Here is a 20,609-nt window from a genome sequence, read left to right on the forward strand (position 1 = left end):
TCGACCTATAGAGCGAGATGAGCGCTGCAACCCCAGAGTCGTTCACAACTGGACCTAATGGTCAGGGGTACCTTTACCTTTACACTGAAAAGTAAGCCATTGGCTCAGACAGTCAGGAGACCACCACTATCTCAGTCCAAGATACTTCTCAGACTGGAGCAGTGCTATGGAGCCAGTGTCACAAAAGTAGTCGGACTGCATGTACGATTAGTGTTCAACATCACTCCCTCAAACTACCCAGAAGAACTTTTAACTTTCTTGGAAAATAGTGTGCAAGAGATTTGTGAGCCATGTTAGTTACTGCATGATCTGGAACCAAGCAAGTTCTATTGACTATGCCAATTGAAGCCACTCAGAGTACTCCAGCATTTTAGGTTTTGGGGGCAAAAGGTTGTAATGTTACCCTAGTCAGGTAGATAAAATAACTAGCGCTGCAAACATGTATCACCTTAAATTGATTAATTAATCAACAAATGAGTAAATTGCTCAGTTGTTGTGGGTTAATTCTAACTAATGAAGACACATTTTAATCCAGTAGGCTCTGACAATTAAAGGTACACATTGCTGAAGTATTCTCATTTTGGTGAGGAAATATGAAAAATTAAATAATACGAAAAGGAACAACAACAAAAAATTAACAGCCTCTTTCCAACAATTGGTAGCTTTTGTTTCTTTGACCATAGGTTGTCCCACATTTTCTTCAATATTTCAAAAATGTACACTTGATTACACGTAGATTTAATTTTACCACTTAATCAATTTTTCTAAAAAGATGACCAAAAATACTTTAATCAACAGCTTTAAAAACAACCCATTTAGACAGCACACTTAGAACCCAGTTATCAGTCTTCGGAAATGTGTCATTAGCTGCTTGGCCTGGGGGCTCCTCAACATACTTTCTTTCTGCACTTTGGAAGGCAACTATTTTTTCTTCTGTTATCTCCTTTAAATATACTTGAGAGACAGGACATTTGGCTCATCAGTTGACCGGACAATTCTATAGCTTGGGTGCTATGAATTAGGGCTGTATTGGGGGAAGGGGACAAGTAGGGTGGTTTCAGGATTTAAAAACTTATTATCAGGAATAGCAGTGCTTTTACACATTTGAAAAAGGAGGTAATTGTAATTGTTGAACTGAGATGGGAAGTAAATGTTCACATATCTCTGATAAATTATCAATCTGCTGTGATGGCAGGAAAAGATGTTCAGAATGTAGTCAGACCTCCTTTATAGTTCTCCATTCAAATAAATTTCAGTAATCAGGTGGTTTCTTAGTTGATACTGAATCTAGTTCAAGGCATAAAATAATGGTTTTCAGCTACTGTAGTTTGGTAAGACAGTCTGTCCCATGCTAGTGAAAGCCACTTCAGGCCTGCCTCCTGCACAAAGAACAGCATTCTCCGGCCTCCTAAACAGAAGGGTAATCTATCAGACACAATCCATACCCATACAACATTGAGGCTGGTTGGTGAATTATATTATTATAAGAGATTTTGGATAACAAAAGATGTTTTACAACATATAAACATTTATGGGATGAAAATGAGATTTCTGCTCAAGTAGAACACTGCATAACAAAACATTTAATTGTTTTTATATTGTGGCTGTCCTATATGCAAAGGCTCAGCATTTGAGGTCCTTATATCTTGGCCATTCTGTTGCATGATGCAATAATTCAAACCTCCTACAGTTCGTTTCACTCTGAAATTACATTGTTTAAGGAATACTGGCAGATTTAAGAAATAAAGACATCACTATAAAATATTCCTAAGAGCATGATAGTGTCTTAACAGAGTTTTAGAAGCCTTACATTGGAAACAGTTACTGACACCCTTCACCATGGCAGTTTTTGAATTGAAATTCTCAGGATCTAAACAGGTGAAACCACCACTACATACTTTATTTTTGCTAATTAGATGTGCTGTGCAAATTCACTATGGGATGTACATGAATCACTAGATTTTAAACGATGAAACTCTCTTAGTGTCTTCTGGTCCTTGAGCTGGAAATAGCTCTAGTTGTGTAGCTTGGAAACCTCCATCCAGCTGGGTGCCAAAACAATATGGAATGTTAATGTTAAAGAATATTTGAAAGCACTGTCAGATAGAAGGATGGCTTAAAATATTATTATGGTTTAGATTGCTGAAAAGTATGTAAGTACTGTATTGTGCAATTAAATCAAATCTACCCAGTCATAAAAGTAATGCATAGTTTATACAGTGGGGCTTCTTGGGTCGTCTGGGAAGTAATATGAAAGAAAGATAAGCTACAGGCCAAAACAGTGCTCATGCTGAGAAAAAGGCAAGTCATGTTTAGTTCCAAGTCAAGCAAAACAATCAGAAATAGATTTCCTAGAAAAAAGTATATACAACTTTCGCAAGGCTCTGCCAATATTTTTAAAAATGCATGATATAGGCACTAAATTAAAAAATTTAAAATCTGACTTTTAAATCTATTTATCATTTTTTACAAGCACAGACAGTTTATTTTAATAGCACATTAGATGAAGCATCTATGTTTATGTGAGTGTTCACGAAATAAGTGGGAAATCTGCATTTGTTCTCCAAGATGATTATGGGGGAAAATAAGTAGCCATTGATGTCTTTCATTGTAAATAAGCCAGAGTAGCTCCATCACTGCAAAAGAGTCACACATTAAAAGTCAAAGAGAAACCTACACACTCAGACACACACACATTAAATAAGAAAGAACAAGGTATATAGCACATGCTGACAAACTAAATAAAAGTTTAGTCTCAACCCTGTTCCTTATGAGTGTAGCTCTGGCAAATAATCTTTTTATATATTACAAATAGACTCCAGAGAGAGAGACCTGCATCCATTCACAGTAAGGCTTTCAAGATATATGAAGTTTTATAGCATTTGTATTTTAAGGATTTAGGGCAAGTACATGTTTTCTACTAAATAAAAAGTTAGTACTTAAAAGGTTCAAAAATATATCAAGTGTGTTTTTTTTTTACATAAATAAATTATATTGATTTTGGATTTAACAGCTGAAAAAACCTCTCTGCTTCCACTGGAGGCAAAACTGAACAAAATGTTAGTTAAACAGATAGCAGCATTTCTAAGAAATCTGTCAAGAGTGATACAGTATCTGTGCTACAGGGTGCTATTTAAATAGGGCCTATGTCATTATTCAATCTCTTGCAATAGCATAATCATAAATTGTTGAAATTGATTCCAACCCAGAAAACTCAGAATAAATTCACTGCAACATACAGACTTAATTTTAGTTCATGGGTAACAGACTTCTTTGAGATGCTAATTGTAACATGTACATACTTTATAATCCCAAATGTATAAAAGACAATGAAAAAAGCATCATAAATAAATAATGCAAACTGAAATAGTTATGTCAAAACATTTGGACCATCTGATAAATTAGCAAAACTGTAACAGAAAAAAATAAGTAAAAAATACAGTAAATTGTGACAAACCAAATGTGAATCTGAATATGAGCATACACTCCGAAGCCCCTCTAATGGTCTGCCATTTAAACATCGCACCACAAAGTGTGTATTTTTTCAAGTCTTGAACCATGAGCTATAAATTAGAACAAGCCCAAGTGAAAGAAAAGTGACATAGGAGTGGGAATAAAGAGGGCTATGTAAAGATTACCTGTGGAGGGCGTTTCAACACACTGAGCTTTGGAAGCCTACTTATGTTTTTAAAGGGTTTCATCTGAAACACTTACACAAAATGTATGTGCAGAGACATTGGGAAATACCACTGAACAGTGAATGGGATCAAGAGGAATGGAAAGGGGGAGCAAAAACGTTTTCTTCACAGTCTAATACTAGAAACAGAGGACAAACTCAAGCTTTGAAACTGTCAACAGTCCTTAACAAAAGCCCATCTCACAGCTTTAAAAATTCTGATTTCAAAAAATAAAATTTCTTAGGGTAGTAGAATTGATAAAAGCCAATCCTGTTCCCTCATAAGAAGATTAAAACCAGTAGTTTATTCTTCATTGGGGGAGGGGGAATTATTGTTAAGGGCCTTTGTGAGAAACGGCTAATAGAAAAATAAAAAAAATAACTGGAAGTTATTAAGCTCCTGCCTCTGCATTAAAAAAAATAATATGCAAGATGTGCGTCACTTTCTTAGCAGGAACTGGAAATGGCCTAAAATCAAAGAAAGGACAACTGAAATCCACCTTAAACATAAAGCAAGATTTGGTTTTAGAAATATAAAAGTTCAGGTAATCTTTTCACTTACAGCAGTTTGTTTCCAAAACTTTGTAGTGTGAACAGGAGGAAATTATCTACCATTAATGCCTTTTTTTTAAAAAAAAAAGAAAGAAATGAATATATGCATTTTCAATCATTAGTTATATACTTCTGTCTATACTACTAATCTAGTAACCATGATAAAATAGGGAAATACTTTAAATCAAAAAATACACATTAGCACTTACTATAACTGTGCTTTTTACCCCAAAATACAAGATTTTTTAAAATTCAGTGTCTTTGTAAAAACATCTACCTTTTCCTGTGTTCGTGTTTCCATCATTAGAGAAGCATTGTCTTACTGAAATTATTTCCCCTCTCAAACAAGCAAGCAGTTTTGGCAATCACCAAGTACTTATTTACTACTGTTTTGGAGAAAGGAGGGATGAACAGCTGGACAACTGAACAAGAAATTTCTGCCTCCCGTACCAATTATAGAACACTGCTTATCTCTATGGCAAGACCCTGCAACTATTAACATGTCACCATAGTTATCTTACCAGGAATCAGGTAGATAATATTACTTATAGAAACACAGGTTTTTTATGAAGGTGAAGTGGGAACAGAGGGCTGTAACAAATATTTATGGGATGAGAAACTTACAAGCCACAATATTATTTTTTCAGAACCGAACAAAAGTTCTAATTCATATCTTTAATATCTTTGAATTCCTCTTCTTCCTCCTCCTCCGCTGGTACATCCTGTTCATTCTCTTCTGACACAGATGGTGTTTGTTCTGTACAGTTTTGACTGTTTGCATGTTCCTTGTCGGACAGTGAGAGAGTATCTGGTTCTGCAGTTGAAAGTTCCCCTTTAGTTTTCTTCCTCTTCCGTTTCTGACTTTCTAGGTTTGTTGCCTCTGAGTGTCTGGTTTGTTGAAGGCCTGGCAATGCCATACCAATACCAGGAGAAAGAAACATTGAGGGATAGATCAGTCCAGATGACATTCCTGGAATAAGAAACGGGTTAAAAGCTACAGGACTACTGGTAGTTATTGCAGGTTCTGACTGATCAGAAAATGAGCTAGGACCAGACTTGTCTTCGGACAGAGTTTCTGTTTTTGCACCTTGGCCACTTTGTTTGTCTTCAGCATCATTTTCTGTGTGTGACGTACCACTTTTAGTTGTGCTTGCTAATGAAGTTGGAGCAGCTGAAGTACAAGTAGTTGTCATTGATGGATTAAGAAGTCCTCCAACACCAAACATTTGTGGTACAGCAGCCATGCCTGGTAGCATCATCGGCAAGATACTCAGAGCACTTTTGACATCCTCACCAGCAGGTATTGCTGCAAATCCAGCAGGAAACCCAACCAGCCCAGTTAAAGGAATGCCTTGCATGTTTCTCATGTTCTGAAGTCCTACTAAATCCATTCCAGCAATAAGTCCGTTCATGAATAATGGTCCCATTCCAGAAGAAGCATCTGCTACTATGCCAGGAGCTTTAAAAAGTTCACTCCTTGGCCTCCTTCCTCTCCGCCGAGGCCCAGCATCTCGGAGTACAGGCTCAGTCAGAATACGATTAAACTTGCTTTCAGGTAAAAAACCCTGAGTTGGAAAAGAAAAGAAATAGAATTCCAAATGTTAACACAATCACATGTGCCTTCAGCTGTGTTCTCTAGTGGAATACAAATCCCCAAGTGCTTCTCTGTGTGACAAACAAAACTGTCATTTGTGCAAAAACAAAGTCTCTGTGCTTTGCTGGTAAAATAATCAGCAACCCCCACCCTACAATCCTATACATGTCTACCCCAAAGATAAGTCCTATTAAGTTCAATAGGGCTTACTCCCTGGCAAGAGGGTATGGGATCAGTCTTAAGGCTGTGATAATATGGACATTTTCTAAGGTGTAAGCCTGACTGAACACAAGATATCTAAGTAAACATGCATAAGACTGGGCTGTAATTATAATTAATTAATTATTGCTAGCTAATAGTTGCTTGCTCTTTTTTATTTTTTTAAAAAAGTGTTTCAGTACTTTTAGAAGGGCCTTCTCAAAGAAACAGTTCCAGCCATCCTCAGATGAAGTTAGCAGGAAAGTACTTTTGGCCATTGCTCAAACTGGAAGCCTAACCAAATTGTGAGCACACAAAGGATGCAAATCTGAATGATTTGGGAAGTGTGAAATGCATGAATTATGTGATTTGTTATCTTCCCTGAAATTCAGAGAGATCAGTGAAGAACAAGGGATCAGGATACATTTTGAAAGATACTTTCTTCGCATATTTAATTCAAAAGCCAGCTCTGCACCTGCAGGTAAGCCTAGGTTTATGTATACAGCATGCTCTCACACTTAACTATCTTTCAATTGTACTGAAAAACAAACAGCTGTGCTACCTATTCAGAAAACTAATTAGAAAAGAGATATGGAAGAGGTGGAGGGGAGTTACAAGATAGATATTCCTCTGAAAACCTTTCAACTTACTGAAAGCTTAACAATGTCAGACCAGTCTGCTGCAACTGCATACTCCATGTTTGCATCAAGCCACCTTGGCAGTTCCTTCAGTGCTGGTGCCATGGCTCCCCCTAACTATAAAACACAGTAAAATGATTACTTATTTTGCAGAAAAGACTAAGCAACATTGCATAAGTAATATATGATGAAACACCTAGAGAAATCAAAGCTGAGTTGCCCACTTTTTTGCTGTTTCCAGAAGGAAAATGGTACATGGTAACTGACTGAAATCTGAAGATGTTGTACAGATTACAGTTTGTGACAATGTCCTAAAAGGATTCCCCATACAAGCATCTGCTGGAACCTACAGATGTAAATCAAATACAGTTGTACCTTGGTTCTCAAACAGAATGCGTTCCAGGAGTCCATTCAATTCCCAGAACCGTTTGAAAACCAAGGTGTGGCTTCCTATTGGCTGCAGGAGCATCCTGCAGCCAATCAGAAGCCGCACTGGATGTTCAGCTTCCGAAAATTGTTCGAAAACCGGAACACTCACTTCCAGTTTTCAATCGTTAGGGAGGAGAAACGTACAAGTTCTAAGGCATTTGGCAACCAAGGTACAACTGAACAAACATAACATGCATTCCACCCCTATGTAGATGAAGTGGGAACTTTTGTGAATGAGAGTAAGCACAGTGGTGCCCCGCAAGACGAATGCCTCGCAAGACGAAAAACTCGCTAGACAAAAGAGTTTTCCGTCTTTTGAGGTGCTTCGCAAGACGAATTTCCCTATGGGCTTGCTTCGCAAGACGAAACGTCTTGCGAGTTTTTCCCCTCCCCCCCTTTTTCTATGCCGCTAATAGCCGCTAAGCCGCTAATAGCCGCTAAACCACTAATAGCGCTAATCCGCTAATAGCCGTGCTTCGCAAGACGAAAAAACCGCAAGACGAAGAGACTCGCGGAACGGATTAATTTCGTCTTGCGAGGCACCACTGTATCTTCTTGTGACTGAGATATAAAATTAGCATACTGGACATCAGAGGTCACCCAAATGTTTTCTCCATGATATTTCATAACAGCTGGTATAGTCCACCCTCCTGATCTCAGTGTCCCTCTGTAGGTTTTCCCTTACGAAAGAAATACTCCTCCACAGTGTTTCTCATATTGCCTGGAAAAACACTGCAAGGAACATTGCTTCCTTCCAGCCAGCAGAGCGTACCCATGAGAAAAAGCTGCAGCTTGCCATGTGATACAGCAAGCTGCACCTTCCATCTGTTTGAGTCAATTTGCTGGAAGGAAGGAAGTACAGCTCCAACCAGCTATGCCCTGCAGCAGACAGCAATCCTTCCTTACCAGTCAATTTGTCTGTGAGGAATGTAGCAATTTGGTGTGAAAGCAGCAGGCTAATTTCCTCCCCTATAAGCAGATCTACATGGAAGTGGGGATATTCACACTTAAGTAATTTATGTGTTGCTCTTTGCACATATGCACTTCATATGTAGGAAGAGAGGCAAGGAAAGACAGACTTGAGAGAAACTGCATTTTCTTCTCCAAAACAAAATAAGCCAGTTAAGACAGAACTCAGGTTTGCAGGATTTTAATGCATTTAGAACTGACATTGTGCCAAATCACATAAAAGACAAGAATAGTAAAGTCTTCTGCTTACCCTCCTCCCAGTACCCTTATGGACCACAGGTACGCGTTCCTCCCCCGTGAGAGAATTTATGTCTAATTTGCTAGGGTCCTTACAGCGCTGCCTCCTTTGTTTAGGCTTTTCTGAAAAGTTCTGAAAGGAATATTAGTGAAAATATAAGTGATGCTCCCTTCCAAGTAAATGTGCACAGGACTGGAATATGAGACTTGTACTTACTGTGCCAAAGCCAGGGATTTCAAGCGTGTAGTCAGACTGCTGTCTCAGCCAGTCCAGAAGACTCTTATTTGGAACAATCTTCTCTGCCTGGACATTAGTGCCTGGAACGGTCTGCGGACTTGAGGTAGTAATGGCTGGCCCATCAGGGTTAGGATTACTTGGTACAGTCTGGGTTTGATCTTCCTGAATAATATAATGGGAAGAGTGAGAAAGAAAGGCACTACTGAGATGCAGAAATAATACTGAATTTTCCAAATGTCATTGCAAAATGAACACAATATCTGATCCAGCCATTGGAACTACCCTAGCTAAACCCAGGCTGCAAGAATGGCAAACTATTTCCTTGGGGAGGGGTGTGGATTTCTCCTTGATTAGGTTGCACAGGGGGCAGACCCCCACCCCCAGTACCTTGACACTATTGTTTAATAAGAATAAAACAAAACACAACATTTGCACTTGGCACTAAGCAATCATTAAAGTGCAGAGGAATAAAAGAGGATGGGGATTATTACTTACTGGCGGCCCTGTCTGGAGGGTTCTCTCCTTCAAAAATATGAGATCTATCCCTTCCACATTTTTTCTCCTGCCCCGTCTCCTCCTCATGGCAGCATCATCTCTTCGTAGACTCCCATTGACGATCTGTCCTGTGACAGGATGAATTAACCCTGCCTGAAGGATACCAGACAAGTCCATGCCAAGGGAGCCCTGCAGAGCATTCACTGTCCCGAGCTTAGGTATATTTGTGCTCAGGGAGAAAGGAGAGCTGCTTGCTGGTGACCCATCAGGCACTCTTGAGAGGTCTACTGCCGCATCCCGCCAGCCGTTCAACACAATGGAAGGGTGGGGGTGGGAAGCCACAAGCTGTTCAAGGCTCCTCTGCTTGGCATCTCTCTCCATCTCAAATTCATATGGTTGCCTGTGCTTGTGTTCATCTTTGACAAAAGTGGGCGCCAGGAAACCTTCCTGTGTTTAAAACCAGGAGTGGATAGAAAGGCACAGTTACAACAATCTGTCCTAATGGAGACTGCATACATAATTTTCTAATATTCTCAAGCAACTTATAAATTCAGCACCCTTTTCTAAAAGAAATACTGTACCTGAATGTAGCTATTTTTAAAGGATGCCAGAATGATAGTGTCAGTATTTTTAAGAACAGTAAGTTGATGCAGTATTGAGCATATGTTTATTACTTATGGACATGAGTTTGAAACGTTATACAAGTAACACTGTGCAGCAGGCAAAGACGTCTACCCAAGCTCACCTTCTGGACCTGTGCAGCTATCACTCCATTGCTGAAGCTGGGTTCGGAGGTCTCTGGTTCAGTGTAGCTGTTTCTATTGCCAGTACTGCTGGATAATGCAGGAGTCGGCATCACAGTTTGTATTTCAAATGGCTGGCTGGAAGAAGGCCACTTGCCCTTTAAGATGGCATGACAGATGTTGTCTATGCGGTTAATGATCACCCGATCCTGTCAAAGAAGCAGATATGTTTCACTAGCTTGCATGTGCTGTAAGTTCTAATCCTTCCAAGAACTACAACTAGGCAACTAGTTTAGCTTCAAGTGTTCCTTTTCCAGGTGATACAGAGGCTAATAGCTTGACCAGCCTGTAAGTTAACCATCGTGCATAGCGGAAGTAAGGCGGCAGGCCTGTACATGTAAGATACACGACACTTGGTCACTCCTGTAGAAAGGGTTCATTCCAGGGTACATACCATACAAAGTTTTAAATTGACAGCTTTCAGCCAAGAAAATGACTGGAGCCATTATGCAGATACATTCTCTATTTCTGTTGCATTTTTAAAAATCGCATTTGAAAGTATGATTGGATGTTTACCAATAAGCAACACAAGCTGGAAAATAAACCTCTACAGTCTACCCTTCCACCACACATCAATTTGCTCCTTTCTCTACATCATAATTTAAAGCTACTTGGGGGACGCGGGTGGCGCTGTGGGTTAAATCACAGAGCCTAGGACTTGCCGATCAGAAGGTCGGCGGTTCGAATCCCCGTGACGGGGTGAGCTCCCATTGCTCGGTCCCTGCTCCTGCCAACCTAGCAGTTTGAAAGCACGTCAAAATGCAAGTAGATAAATAGGTACTGCTCCGGCAGGAAGGTAAACGGCATTTCTGTGAGCTGCTCTGGTTCGCCAGAAGCGGCTTAGTCATGCTGGCCACATGACCCGGAAGCTGTACGCCGCCTCCCTCGGCCAATAAAGCGAGATGAGCACCGCAACCCCAGAGCCGGTCACGACTGGACCTAATGGTCAGAAGTCCCTTTACCTTTAATGTAAGGTTGATCCCAATAATGTCCTGTTAGTACATTCACAAACACACTGGGAGAAGTTTTAACATCAGTAGCATTCTGATGGTTATTAACTTGCCTCAGCAATATTTCAACAATGGGTGATAATAACTACACCGGGGTTCTAAACCCTGAATTGCAGGCGGAAGTCAAATGCAGAGCACCAGGATGCCCTTTCAAAATAAGATAAAGGGTATAGGAGGGAAACAATAAATAACAGGCCTGCCAGAGGCTCTTGTCATTTAGGCTGAAGTCCTGTTAGGACCACACACTCAGAACATGAGACCAATAACTAAAAAGAGATAAAAACATTTTTTTTCTTCAAAGAAAACCTCAATACTTCAAAACTAAGACATTTTTCAGAAGGGAAGTGCCTGGCCTTTTTACAAAGAAAAGGCTATAGCCCACTGGAATCACAAACACAATGGTGTTTTCACATTGCTTATTGAAGACACTGGACAGCTATTGATATTAACACCCATATCTGACAAAATATGACACTATAATGCAGGAAGTATAACAGAGAAATATTCAACTTGGTGAAATACTTCAATGCTGCTTCCAAAATGTTGCCGGATAATCTATTCTACTTCTCTCAATATGTTTTCAAAAGGGTTCAGACACAAGCCAGGCTGCACGTGTGTGAAAACAACATGGTAGGTGGATCTCAGTCCCTGTGGAACATTGACCTAAAGCCCTTAATCATGCATACTTAAGCTACCAAGCCACCTTAGGCCACTCTGAGAAAGAGTAGAGTGTCTTCTCCTGCAGAAGCTGAGCAATGGTAGGTGCCCGGACATCTTGCAGTTCATCAATCTCTCCAGGAACAACAAATGTAGAACTCTTACTTTCATCTTCAGAAAACTTCTCAAAACAATCTAGACGGAGTGGAAAACAACATGTAAGCTTCATTAAAGCATCAAATAGCTCTTTCTTTCAAAGGCATTCTGAGGCATCGATGATCTTCAACAAAGAACACAACAGAGCTGCATGGTTCTCTGGACATCTATGACACCCTCTAGCAGCTCCCATATACCGTATTTTTTGCTCTATAAGACTCACTTTTTCCCTCCTAAAAAGTAAGGGGAAATGTGTGTGTGTCTTATGGAGCAAATGCAGGCTGCGCAGCTATCACAGAAGCCAGAACAGCAAGAGGGATTCCTGCTTTCACTGCGCAGCGATCCCTCTTGCTGTTCTGGCTTCTGAAATTCAGAATATTTTTTTTCTTGTTTTCCTCCTCCAAAAACTAGGTGCGTCTTGTGGTCTGGTGCGTCTTATAGAGCGAAAAAATACGGTATTTGAAGAATAGTGCCGGTAAATTTAAATGACAGAATGGCATGTGCGATTCTGAAGAAGTTTGCTAATTATGGGTAGAAGTTTGATATGTAACACTAAGTGTCTCTGGAAGCTTGCAACAGCAGAATTCAGCGCTGCTACGAAACACCAGAAGAAAACAGAAGCAGTTAAATAATTCAGCTACTATGATTCAGTGGCCTAGCTTGATCCTAACCTTCAAATAGTATACATAAAAGCTCATTTTCACTAACTAACCAACCAACTGAGCCAACTCAGTTGGTACAGGGTATAAAATGCAACATGCATGAAGCAAGATCCTATGGAGTTGAAATTTGTTAATCTGCAGCCACAGTCAGTTTTCTGGCACTTGTAAAGAAATAAGATGTTGATGTCATGCTAATACTGTCTTTTTATATTATACTTAGTGTCAAGTTACAATTCACCTCAACATGAAAATTACTAAGATATGCAGGAATCTTCACTGGCAGAAAGATACCCCCCACATTACTCTACCTTGATTTTGGCGGCTTTCATCCCTCTTCTCTAGGTCTTGATTCTCACACTCTTCCTCTTCCCTCTTCATTTCATTCCCACAGAGAGGCTGTGGAACAGGACTGCCCCTTTTTTCCTCTGTGTCATCTCCCCAGGGGTCTGCCTCCATACAAACAGGATGTGACTTGAGGAGCTCCATCTGAATTGCTGACGTCTGGCTTCGTGCAGAATGGTGGTAGTGGTGATGGTGGCAGGTCTGGATCTCTTGCAAGACTGGGGCGTGCTCCTCAAGGCTCTCAAATTCAGCTTGATCGTCCTCCCCAGCCCCATGCTCACTATCACATTTGGATGCTGCCTGCTCACTCGAGATTGACTCAACCAGCTCCTTATTCCTTTCCTTCATGAATGCATCCAGAGTAGTGAGAAGACATGAACTATGCTTTTGCTCCTCTTGCACAACGGGTTTGTCTTCACCACCATCTAGGGTCTTTAAGCAACCTCTCAAATCTTCCACAGTGTCAGCAGCTGTCTCCAAATGATCTTCCTCTTCCTCCTCCTCTTCCTCCTCCTCTTCTTCACTGTGGCTCTGACTTTGCACCGATTTCTCCTCCAAGCCCTTTTCATGCAACAAGCCCATGAATCTCTTCTCAGGATGGACTTTGATATCAAAGTTATGGAGACTGGGGCCATACACTCCTATGCTCAGGACCCCTTCCATGCCATCTCTTTCAAACGGTACTGATCCTGGGTTAGCGTACGGACTCTCCATGTGCTCAAGGGCATTACAGGGTTCCACAATAAAGCTCTTGGAGGGCTTAGCTTCCTTAGATGAGGGCTCCTGGGCTGCATTCTGACCCTCCATTTGGTCACTGCCAAATTGCAAGTGATCCAGGTAGGAGGGCTCTCTTGTGGTCTCAGCATCACAGCTAGATAGATCTTCATCCCCATCTATTTTGCCCTCTGCTATTTTGGTGGTATTGCTACTGACATCTGTGCAGCTGGGACTGTCTCGGGCAAGGGAGCTATGCTCGCTGTTGCACGCCTTCTCATCATACATCATGCACATCAGAGAGTCAGGCAAAGAGCTCTCATCATAGTTAATGGAAATCATACCCCGGACTTTCGACATGAAATTTTCACAGCTGCTATCCTGGGAGATGTTGTCTGTCCGTGAGAGACTATTGCCTGAGCCCACTAGCTTGAGACAGCTCTCCGTTTCGGTCTCCGGAGATTCATGTTTTCTTTCCACCTGATTGTATGAAGGGGAGCAATACAGCTTAGCATTTGCTTGGTGGTGGCAACACAAGTTTTCTGTTCCAAGGACCCCTGTCCTTTTGTGCTGAGCATAGTTTCTGTAGGCATCCAGGAATGACAACTGGGGGTCATTCATGATATAATAGTCTGTGCGGTTCAGCCCATGTTTAGCTGTACCGATGAGCAGATCCCGGTCATGCTTACCACACTCCCACCACACAGGAAGGTACAGGCTTGGGCGGCAAAGCTTGAGCCGCTCGTGCAGCTGTGGACACCTCAGCACTTGCTCACGGACCTTCCGTAGCAGTTCAATTCGGTATAGGGTCCTTGCGGCACGCTCCTCAGTGATTGGTTCCACATAGATACTAGGATCAGCTGGGCCTATGAGTATAGAAGAGGGAGGGAGGGTAGAGAAAACCATCAAGGGTAGAATGGTAGAATGTCTTTAGACTAAGGTCAAAATACTACAGGTCTGTTGCTCAAGACATTTAGCAGGGGTTTTTTAGCAGTAAAAATAAAAACCTGAAAAGGAAAGAAGCAGGGTAATGTCCTCCATCATCATCTAAATTACAAGTTTAGAAGCCCCAAATAGTTCCCACTCACCATCTTCTTTCCAGTGGGGCAAGCGGCAGACGTTCCTGCACATTGCAACAAAGCTATAGAAATATTTTTCTAGGCTCTCATCAGTTTTCTTCTCCAAACGTGAAATGGATCGGAACTGGGTCCAGTCGAAAACCTTCTTCTCTGGATCGTACATTACCCCAAATGAAGAGACAGTGCGATAGAAATCTGCTTGCTCTCTTCTGGTCCATCTGCAATGCATGGGGAACACAAATCCACCCATTCACGAAACTTGCTTTCAAAAAATTCCAATTTTCAGTTTGTCGCAATTATGTATTAGTTCTGGTCAATCTATTTTTTCTAGTTTGGGAGGGTGTTTGGGATACAAATTGAACAAATGATAATGGTAATGTAGCAGCCGAACAGTTCCAGTTTTGGAGCTCGAGAGGTGGCGGGTGTCACTGTAGAACTGCATCAACAATCTCCTTCACTCCTGCAGCTTCAAAGTTGGGCAAGAGACTGCCTGCTATTTATACCTGCCGGACTTATCATTCGAAAGCATACTGTATTTGCTGGCTCCTGGTGTAACGAGAACATTCCCTGCCTATTGGGGTGATCTTTGGTATCTTACGCTATGCCACAATCTGGAATCAAAGCATATGGGATTCCAGTAATGGTAGGAGCATCTGCAAGCTTGAAATTACAGCATGCAGGCTATGAACCTGAGCTATCTACAGTGTTTAAGGTAAGTTATTAGCAGTTTTTGCCCATTTATGTTAAAACAGTCCTTCCAGTGCTCAAATAAGATCAAGCCTGTTCACAGCCCACTGTTTTGTATTACCTTTTCTGCATTTCCTTGTTGATAGGGTCCATCTCGTTGGCTCTCCTAAACATCTCCTCTTGCAGCCAATAACCATGGTTACAAGGCCCAATGATCTCAGGCCTAGTAGGGAGCTCTTTACGGTTGCAGCGCTGATAGACAGTGACGAGACGCCGCAGTCTGGCTGTGAGGGCGGATGACACAGGCCAGCTGGATTTGTCTGGGTCGGAGCCATCCTGGGCTTCAAACATCAGCAAGGTCATTAGTATTTAACACAAACGCTGCAGAGTCCTTGAAACATCCCTACTGAATCATTAAGTACTTCACCCCACCTACATATACACGGACATAATCTGCCCATCAGTCTTCAATACCATGGTTGGGATATGAGGGCAGCATTGGGTTTCTGAGTCACTGGGATTCAAAGGTCACCTTATTTTTTGTTGGGTTTTGCTTTCTTTCCTTTGTTTTCTGAATGTTACACCTCTGAACTATGTGGAAATGATAATCACATAAACTGAAGCCTATTTATTCTCTCAGAAGCATGCAGCCACACACCCATCCAAAGGGGGAAAGGAAGTTTGGTCTTAAATTGTAAACAAAACCCTGCTCTGCAGAAGGCTTGCCGCACACAAAAAATTCCCCTCAGCAATACAATTTCATACTCAAAGCCTGCTGAGTTTCATTGCTTTTGCTCCATGGCGAGAGGCGATATTTGTGTCATCTAACAATGCTAATACCTTGTACCTTTTACCTGTATGGCTTCTGTACCATACAACCAAGTCCAGATTAACGTCCCTCCAATTTCTGTCTTTCTTTAAGCCCACCTGTCAGTTCTAACCACTGATCCAGAAGGAAGAACCGCAAATATCCTTATGTGCTGCTATGCATGGTAATAACAGCTGATGACCCAACCGCCCACTTGGGAATCAGTGCTCTAGGATTAATTTGTAGACCAAGGCCTTTTCCTGCATCACTGTAGAACTCCCTTGCTACCCAATTTTCTTTCTTTAAGGAAGCTGTCAAGCTTTCTGCTTTGACTATCTTTCAGCAACTTTAGTGCCTTAGTTTTATGTAGCGTTATTCTATGTTTCATAGGATACTGTTTAATATATTTTTTAAACACACAAATAGATGTACTTTTACTTGCTCTAAGATACCTTTGAAGTGTTCAGAGAAAACAGAGTAACAACATTCAAAATAAAACCAACAGAAAGTAGCTATCAGGTTGTGCCTAGAGTAACACTGCAACAGCAATAGTGTCCTGATACCAAGTTGAGGAACTAACTGAAATACAGGAAAGTATATTTACTAAGAACAATGAACTGTTGTGGTATTGGCAGAAGTCTTTAATTGTTGTTTTGTATGTAGCTTTGCATGTAGTTCTCTGTGCTTTAATTTAATAATCTGTTTGTAAAATATTAGTCTAACAATGAATACCGTATTTTTTGCTCTATAAGACTCAATTTTTCCCTCCTAAAAAGTAAGGGGGAAAGTGTGTGCGTCTTATGGAGCGAATGCAGGCTGCGCAGCTATCTCAGAAGCCAGAACAGCAAGAGGGATTGCTGCTTTCACTGCACAACGATCCCTCTTGCTGTTCTGGCTTCTGAGATTCAGAATATTTTTTTTCTTGTTTTCCTCCTCCAAAAACTAGGTGCGTCTTGTGGTCCGGTGCGTCTTATAGAGCAAAAAATACGGTGATTTACTGTTATCCTAGTTACACACACACACACACACACACACACACACATTTTTTTTTCTCCTTTCTTCTCTTTCGTACTTCTTTCTTTTTTCTTCTATATTATAGTTTTACTTTTCCTTATTAATTTTTTATTCTTTTTTTATTTACTCAATCTGTTTGATGACGAAGTTTTGTTCTAATTGTTTGTGTATGCAACATAATTCAATAAAAAAGAAACAGAAAAAACCCAGAAAATAGTAGCTATCATTCGGAAGGCTTGTTAAGTTGCAAAGCACCTGGAATAAAAAAGTATTATTGGAGTTTTTCAAATGCATAATTAAGGATCTTTTGCAAGATAGATTCTTGAAATACAGTTTTTATTTGCTCTGGAAGTTAGCATAAGCTGCTATTCTAATCGGTAAAATTAATACCCCTACATTCCCTAAAACATCTAGAAGCGCAGCCTCACCTGCCATGGTGTCCTCCTTCTTCTCAGTGACTTCACCACAACCATCTGAAGTTTCCTATGAAATGAAAACAAGCCCACATCAACAGAGCTTACTTTAGAGACACTGGCTTCTGGGCCAAAAGCCAAATACACAAAGCCAACATTGAATTATGCAGTAAAAAAATAATTTACATTGCCTCCACAGCAGCGTATGCTACACATCTATAAAGGCACTATGAAACCACCAGAAGAACACTTCGTATTGTCAATATGATCCAAACCCCCAACTTTAAGGGATGTGAAACTGTCAAGGGTGTTATTTGTGTGTGTTGTGTTTTCTACAGTCCCAGAACACCATCAGAACAGATAATGGAAGCAGAGTAGTAGTAGTGGTAGTAATAATAAACATTTTATTTATACCCCGCCCTCCCCAGCCAAGACCGGGCTCAGGGCGGCTAACAACCAATAATAAAAACAAGTTGATTAAAATACAGTTTAAAAAACAAGATTAAAATACAACATTAAAACATTATGATGCAGCCTCTTCACAGGAGGAGAAACGAAAAAGAAAGAGGGAGAGGGAATCAAACTGATTCTAAGCCAAAGGCCAGGTGGAACAACTCTGTCTTACAGGCCCTGTGGAAAGAAATCAGATCCCGCAGGGCCCTGGTCTCATGAGACAGAGCGTTCCACCAGGCCGGAGCCAGTGTTGAGAAGGCCCTGGCTCTGGTTGAGGCTAATGTAACTTCCTTAGGGCCTGGGACCTCTAGAGTGTTGCTATTTATGGACCTTAAGGTCCTCTGTGGGGCATACCAGGAGAGGTGGTCCCATAGGTACGAGGGTCCTAGGCCGTGAAGGGCTTTAAAGGTCAAAACCAGCACCTTAAATCTGACTCTGTACTCCACCGGGAGCCCGTGCAGCTGGAAAAGCACTGGGTGAATATGCTCCCATGGCAGAGACCCTGCCTAGAAAATCACACTTACTTCCTGTTTCTGCAGCCCGTCCAGCTTCTCTGCACTTGTCTCTTCTTTATCCACATTCCCTCTAAACAAAGCAATCCAAGAGGGGGTTAGTCTGCAGAAGCTTTGTAAGGCAAGGTCATTCTGACAGAATTCTCCAAACATTAATTCCACTGAAGTGGAGGCAAGCAGTGCTGGCTATTTTTACCTGTGCTATAGGTACCCATCTGCCTCATAACGAAGGCTGTTGTGACAGCACAGTCATGGGCAGCCCAACAATCATTCCATCCCCACCTTCTGCTGATTTAACACTTGGGGATCACCAAAAGCACCACCCACTATGGATACGCTTTCTCAAGGCTGTATGCATGAATGGTGCACACTTAGCTTTTGGAGAGAACTGCTCCAAGGCATAACCTTTTGATGTAATTCATATAGACCAAGTTTCCCCATCTGCCAATCCACAGCATCACTACAAATAGCTAACGTCACCGACAGCCTTTGTGTACAGCTCCCACAGCAATATCAGCATGTAGTCTGGATAGTGTTCACTTAAGCAATTCTGCTCCTGTGACAGATCAATACCTGCCAGCCCAGCATAAGCTTACCTTTCTGGAGCATCCTGCACTCCATCGATGACACTCTGCTCTGCAGACAGCAGCATCTCATCTGGCATGCCTACCTTCTCAAGGAAGCACAGGGCTGGGTCGGCTCGCATAGCATTGTACCTTTCGTAACCTGACAAAAGCCAGAGGTTTTTTGTTCAGTGAGAGTCAGCTGAGCGCTTCCAGCCTTAACGCTCTACTACTACATCTCTGTTAAGGGCCACGTAACCAGCAAGAAACAGTAGGAGGTAAGATAGGTGGCCTGCCCATTCTATATGATGCAGTGTTGTTGCTGAATTAGTTAAACTTTGTTATGTTACATAATACAGGCAATGGTATGTGGACATAATACAGGTCGCTAGAGAAGGGCCCCATCAGGATTTCAAGTATTCAGTGCCCTGGATAACTTATTGCCTCTTACTATGGCAAACAGAGGTATGCAAGTTAAAGAAATAAATACGAAAGAGGTTTATATTTATTATTGCAAAAATATGACATTACAGTCCACAATTATTTCTTTTTTTAATCTAACCATTAAAACCTACAAAATATATTGTTGAAAACGAGTCGATTGTAACTATTATTTTATCCCTCTTTTCTACAGCCTAAACACCCAATACATAACCTAAACTCACAACACAAAGGCATTTCAATCCCAACATAAAATCCTGTGCAGGATTTACAGAGCAACCCTATGCATGCTTGCTAGGAATTAAGTCATATTCCAGGCCATACAAAAAGTAATACCATGTTTGAAAACGCCAATAAGGAGGGATTTATCTGCCTCAGCATTCCACCAATCCACAGGGATTTCTATGTAGTCAATGTCTGGCAGGAGGAAATCCAGATCTCTGTGAAGGACAGGCAAAGATTATATTCCCAAGAACATTCTGCACAGGCATTCCTCTCATTTATACAAATTAGGGAATGAAATAGTCTTTAGGTTTAAGAGTAGCACAGAAGGAGCGTGATGGAACTCATGAGGAAGGAAATTCCACAACAGCAGGGCCACCATCAAGTTACAACATCTCTATAAAATGTTGCGAGTGTGGACTTGTGAAAATCCACTAAGAAGTGCTGTAAAATGTTCCAGGTTCACTTCCTGGTATTTCCAGGTAAGACTAGGAAAGACCTGGGTGAAATCCTGGACAGTTGCACCAGTCAGGATCAACCAGTTCATTAAAATATTTAATTTTGTTGCTGTCTCCAGGATAGGTCTTGGGTCTCCTATCAGAGTTTTGACATGCATGGATCTCCTTTCTAATTCAGCTGAGCTTGTTGCCGCTCTCATCTGCATGTATTTGCAGAACAACAAATACTCTGCAAAGACTCCACAGATTTCTTTCAAATATAATCTGCAGTAGGTAAAAATATGCATTCGCAGGGTTCTACAATTTCCTGCTGAGTGCAAAAACACCTGCAAGCGTGCACACACACACACAGACACAGACACAGACACCCCAGCTCGAACGCAGCAACTCAAGCACATGCTGTGTATGTTTCCAACACTGGGGGACTGTAAAGCAAAATTCCAGAAGGCGAATGTAACATACTTGGCAGGAGTTCCTTCAAAGGCTTTGTCGGCTGCCTCCCCCAACACTTCGGCTTTCAAGTAGTAGAGCATCCGCACACGCAGCAGCACCCTACCGAAAGGAAGAGCAGCAAGTGATTCAGAGGGCA

The 20,609-nt window shown here is 41.3% G+C and overlaps 1 protein-coding gene across 7 annotated transcripts in view; it reads right to left on the minus strand.

The window, feature by feature from the left end:
* Nucleotides 1-1,565: 1,565 nt before the first annotated feature.
* Nucleotides 1,566-20,609, minus strand: part of CHD6 (chromodomain helicase DNA binding protein 6) — a 107,658-nt gene continuing 88,614 nt past the window's right edge. For all 7 annotated transcript variants that reach the window (XM_079978693.1, XM_079978697.1, XM_079978696.1 and 4 more), the window contains 15 exons: nucleotides 20,483-20,572; nucleotides 19,677-19,780; nucleotides 18,933-19,062; nucleotides 18,349-18,409; nucleotides 17,387-17,441; nucleotides 15,258-15,477; nucleotides 14,459-14,667; nucleotides 12,623-14,236; nucleotides 11,543-11,691; nucleotides 9,772-9,978; nucleotides 9,027-9,473; nucleotides 8,511-8,693; nucleotides 8,307-8,426; nucleotides 6,671-6,775; nucleotides 1,566-5,793 (listed from right to left, as the gene is read on the minus strand). In XM_079978693.1, the coding sequence (XP_079834819.1) occupies nucleotides 4,891-5,793; nucleotides 6,671-6,775; nucleotides 8,307-8,426; nucleotides 8,511-8,693; nucleotides 9,027-9,473; nucleotides 9,772-9,978; nucleotides 11,543-11,691; nucleotides 12,623-14,236; nucleotides 14,459-14,667; nucleotides 15,258-15,477; nucleotides 17,387-17,441; nucleotides 18,349-18,409; nucleotides 18,933-19,062; nucleotides 19,677-19,780; nucleotides 20,483-20,572 (4,597 nt within the window). In that variant the 3' untranslated portion in view covers nucleotides 1,566-4,890. The remainder of the gene's footprint in view (nucleotides 5,794-6,670; nucleotides 6,776-8,306; nucleotides 8,427-8,510; nucleotides 8,694-9,026; nucleotides 9,474-9,771; nucleotides 9,979-11,542; nucleotides 11,692-12,622; nucleotides 14,237-14,458; nucleotides 14,668-15,257; nucleotides 15,478-17,386; nucleotides 17,442-18,348; nucleotides 18,410-18,932; nucleotides 19,063-19,676; nucleotides 19,781-20,482; nucleotides 20,573-20,609) is intronic.

This window comes from Podarcis cretensis (assembly GCF_951804945.1).
Source record: "Podarcis cretensis genome assembly, chromosome: 6".
NCBI lineage: Eukaryota > Metazoa > Chordata > Lepidosauria > Squamata > Lacertidae > Podarcis > Podarcis cretensis.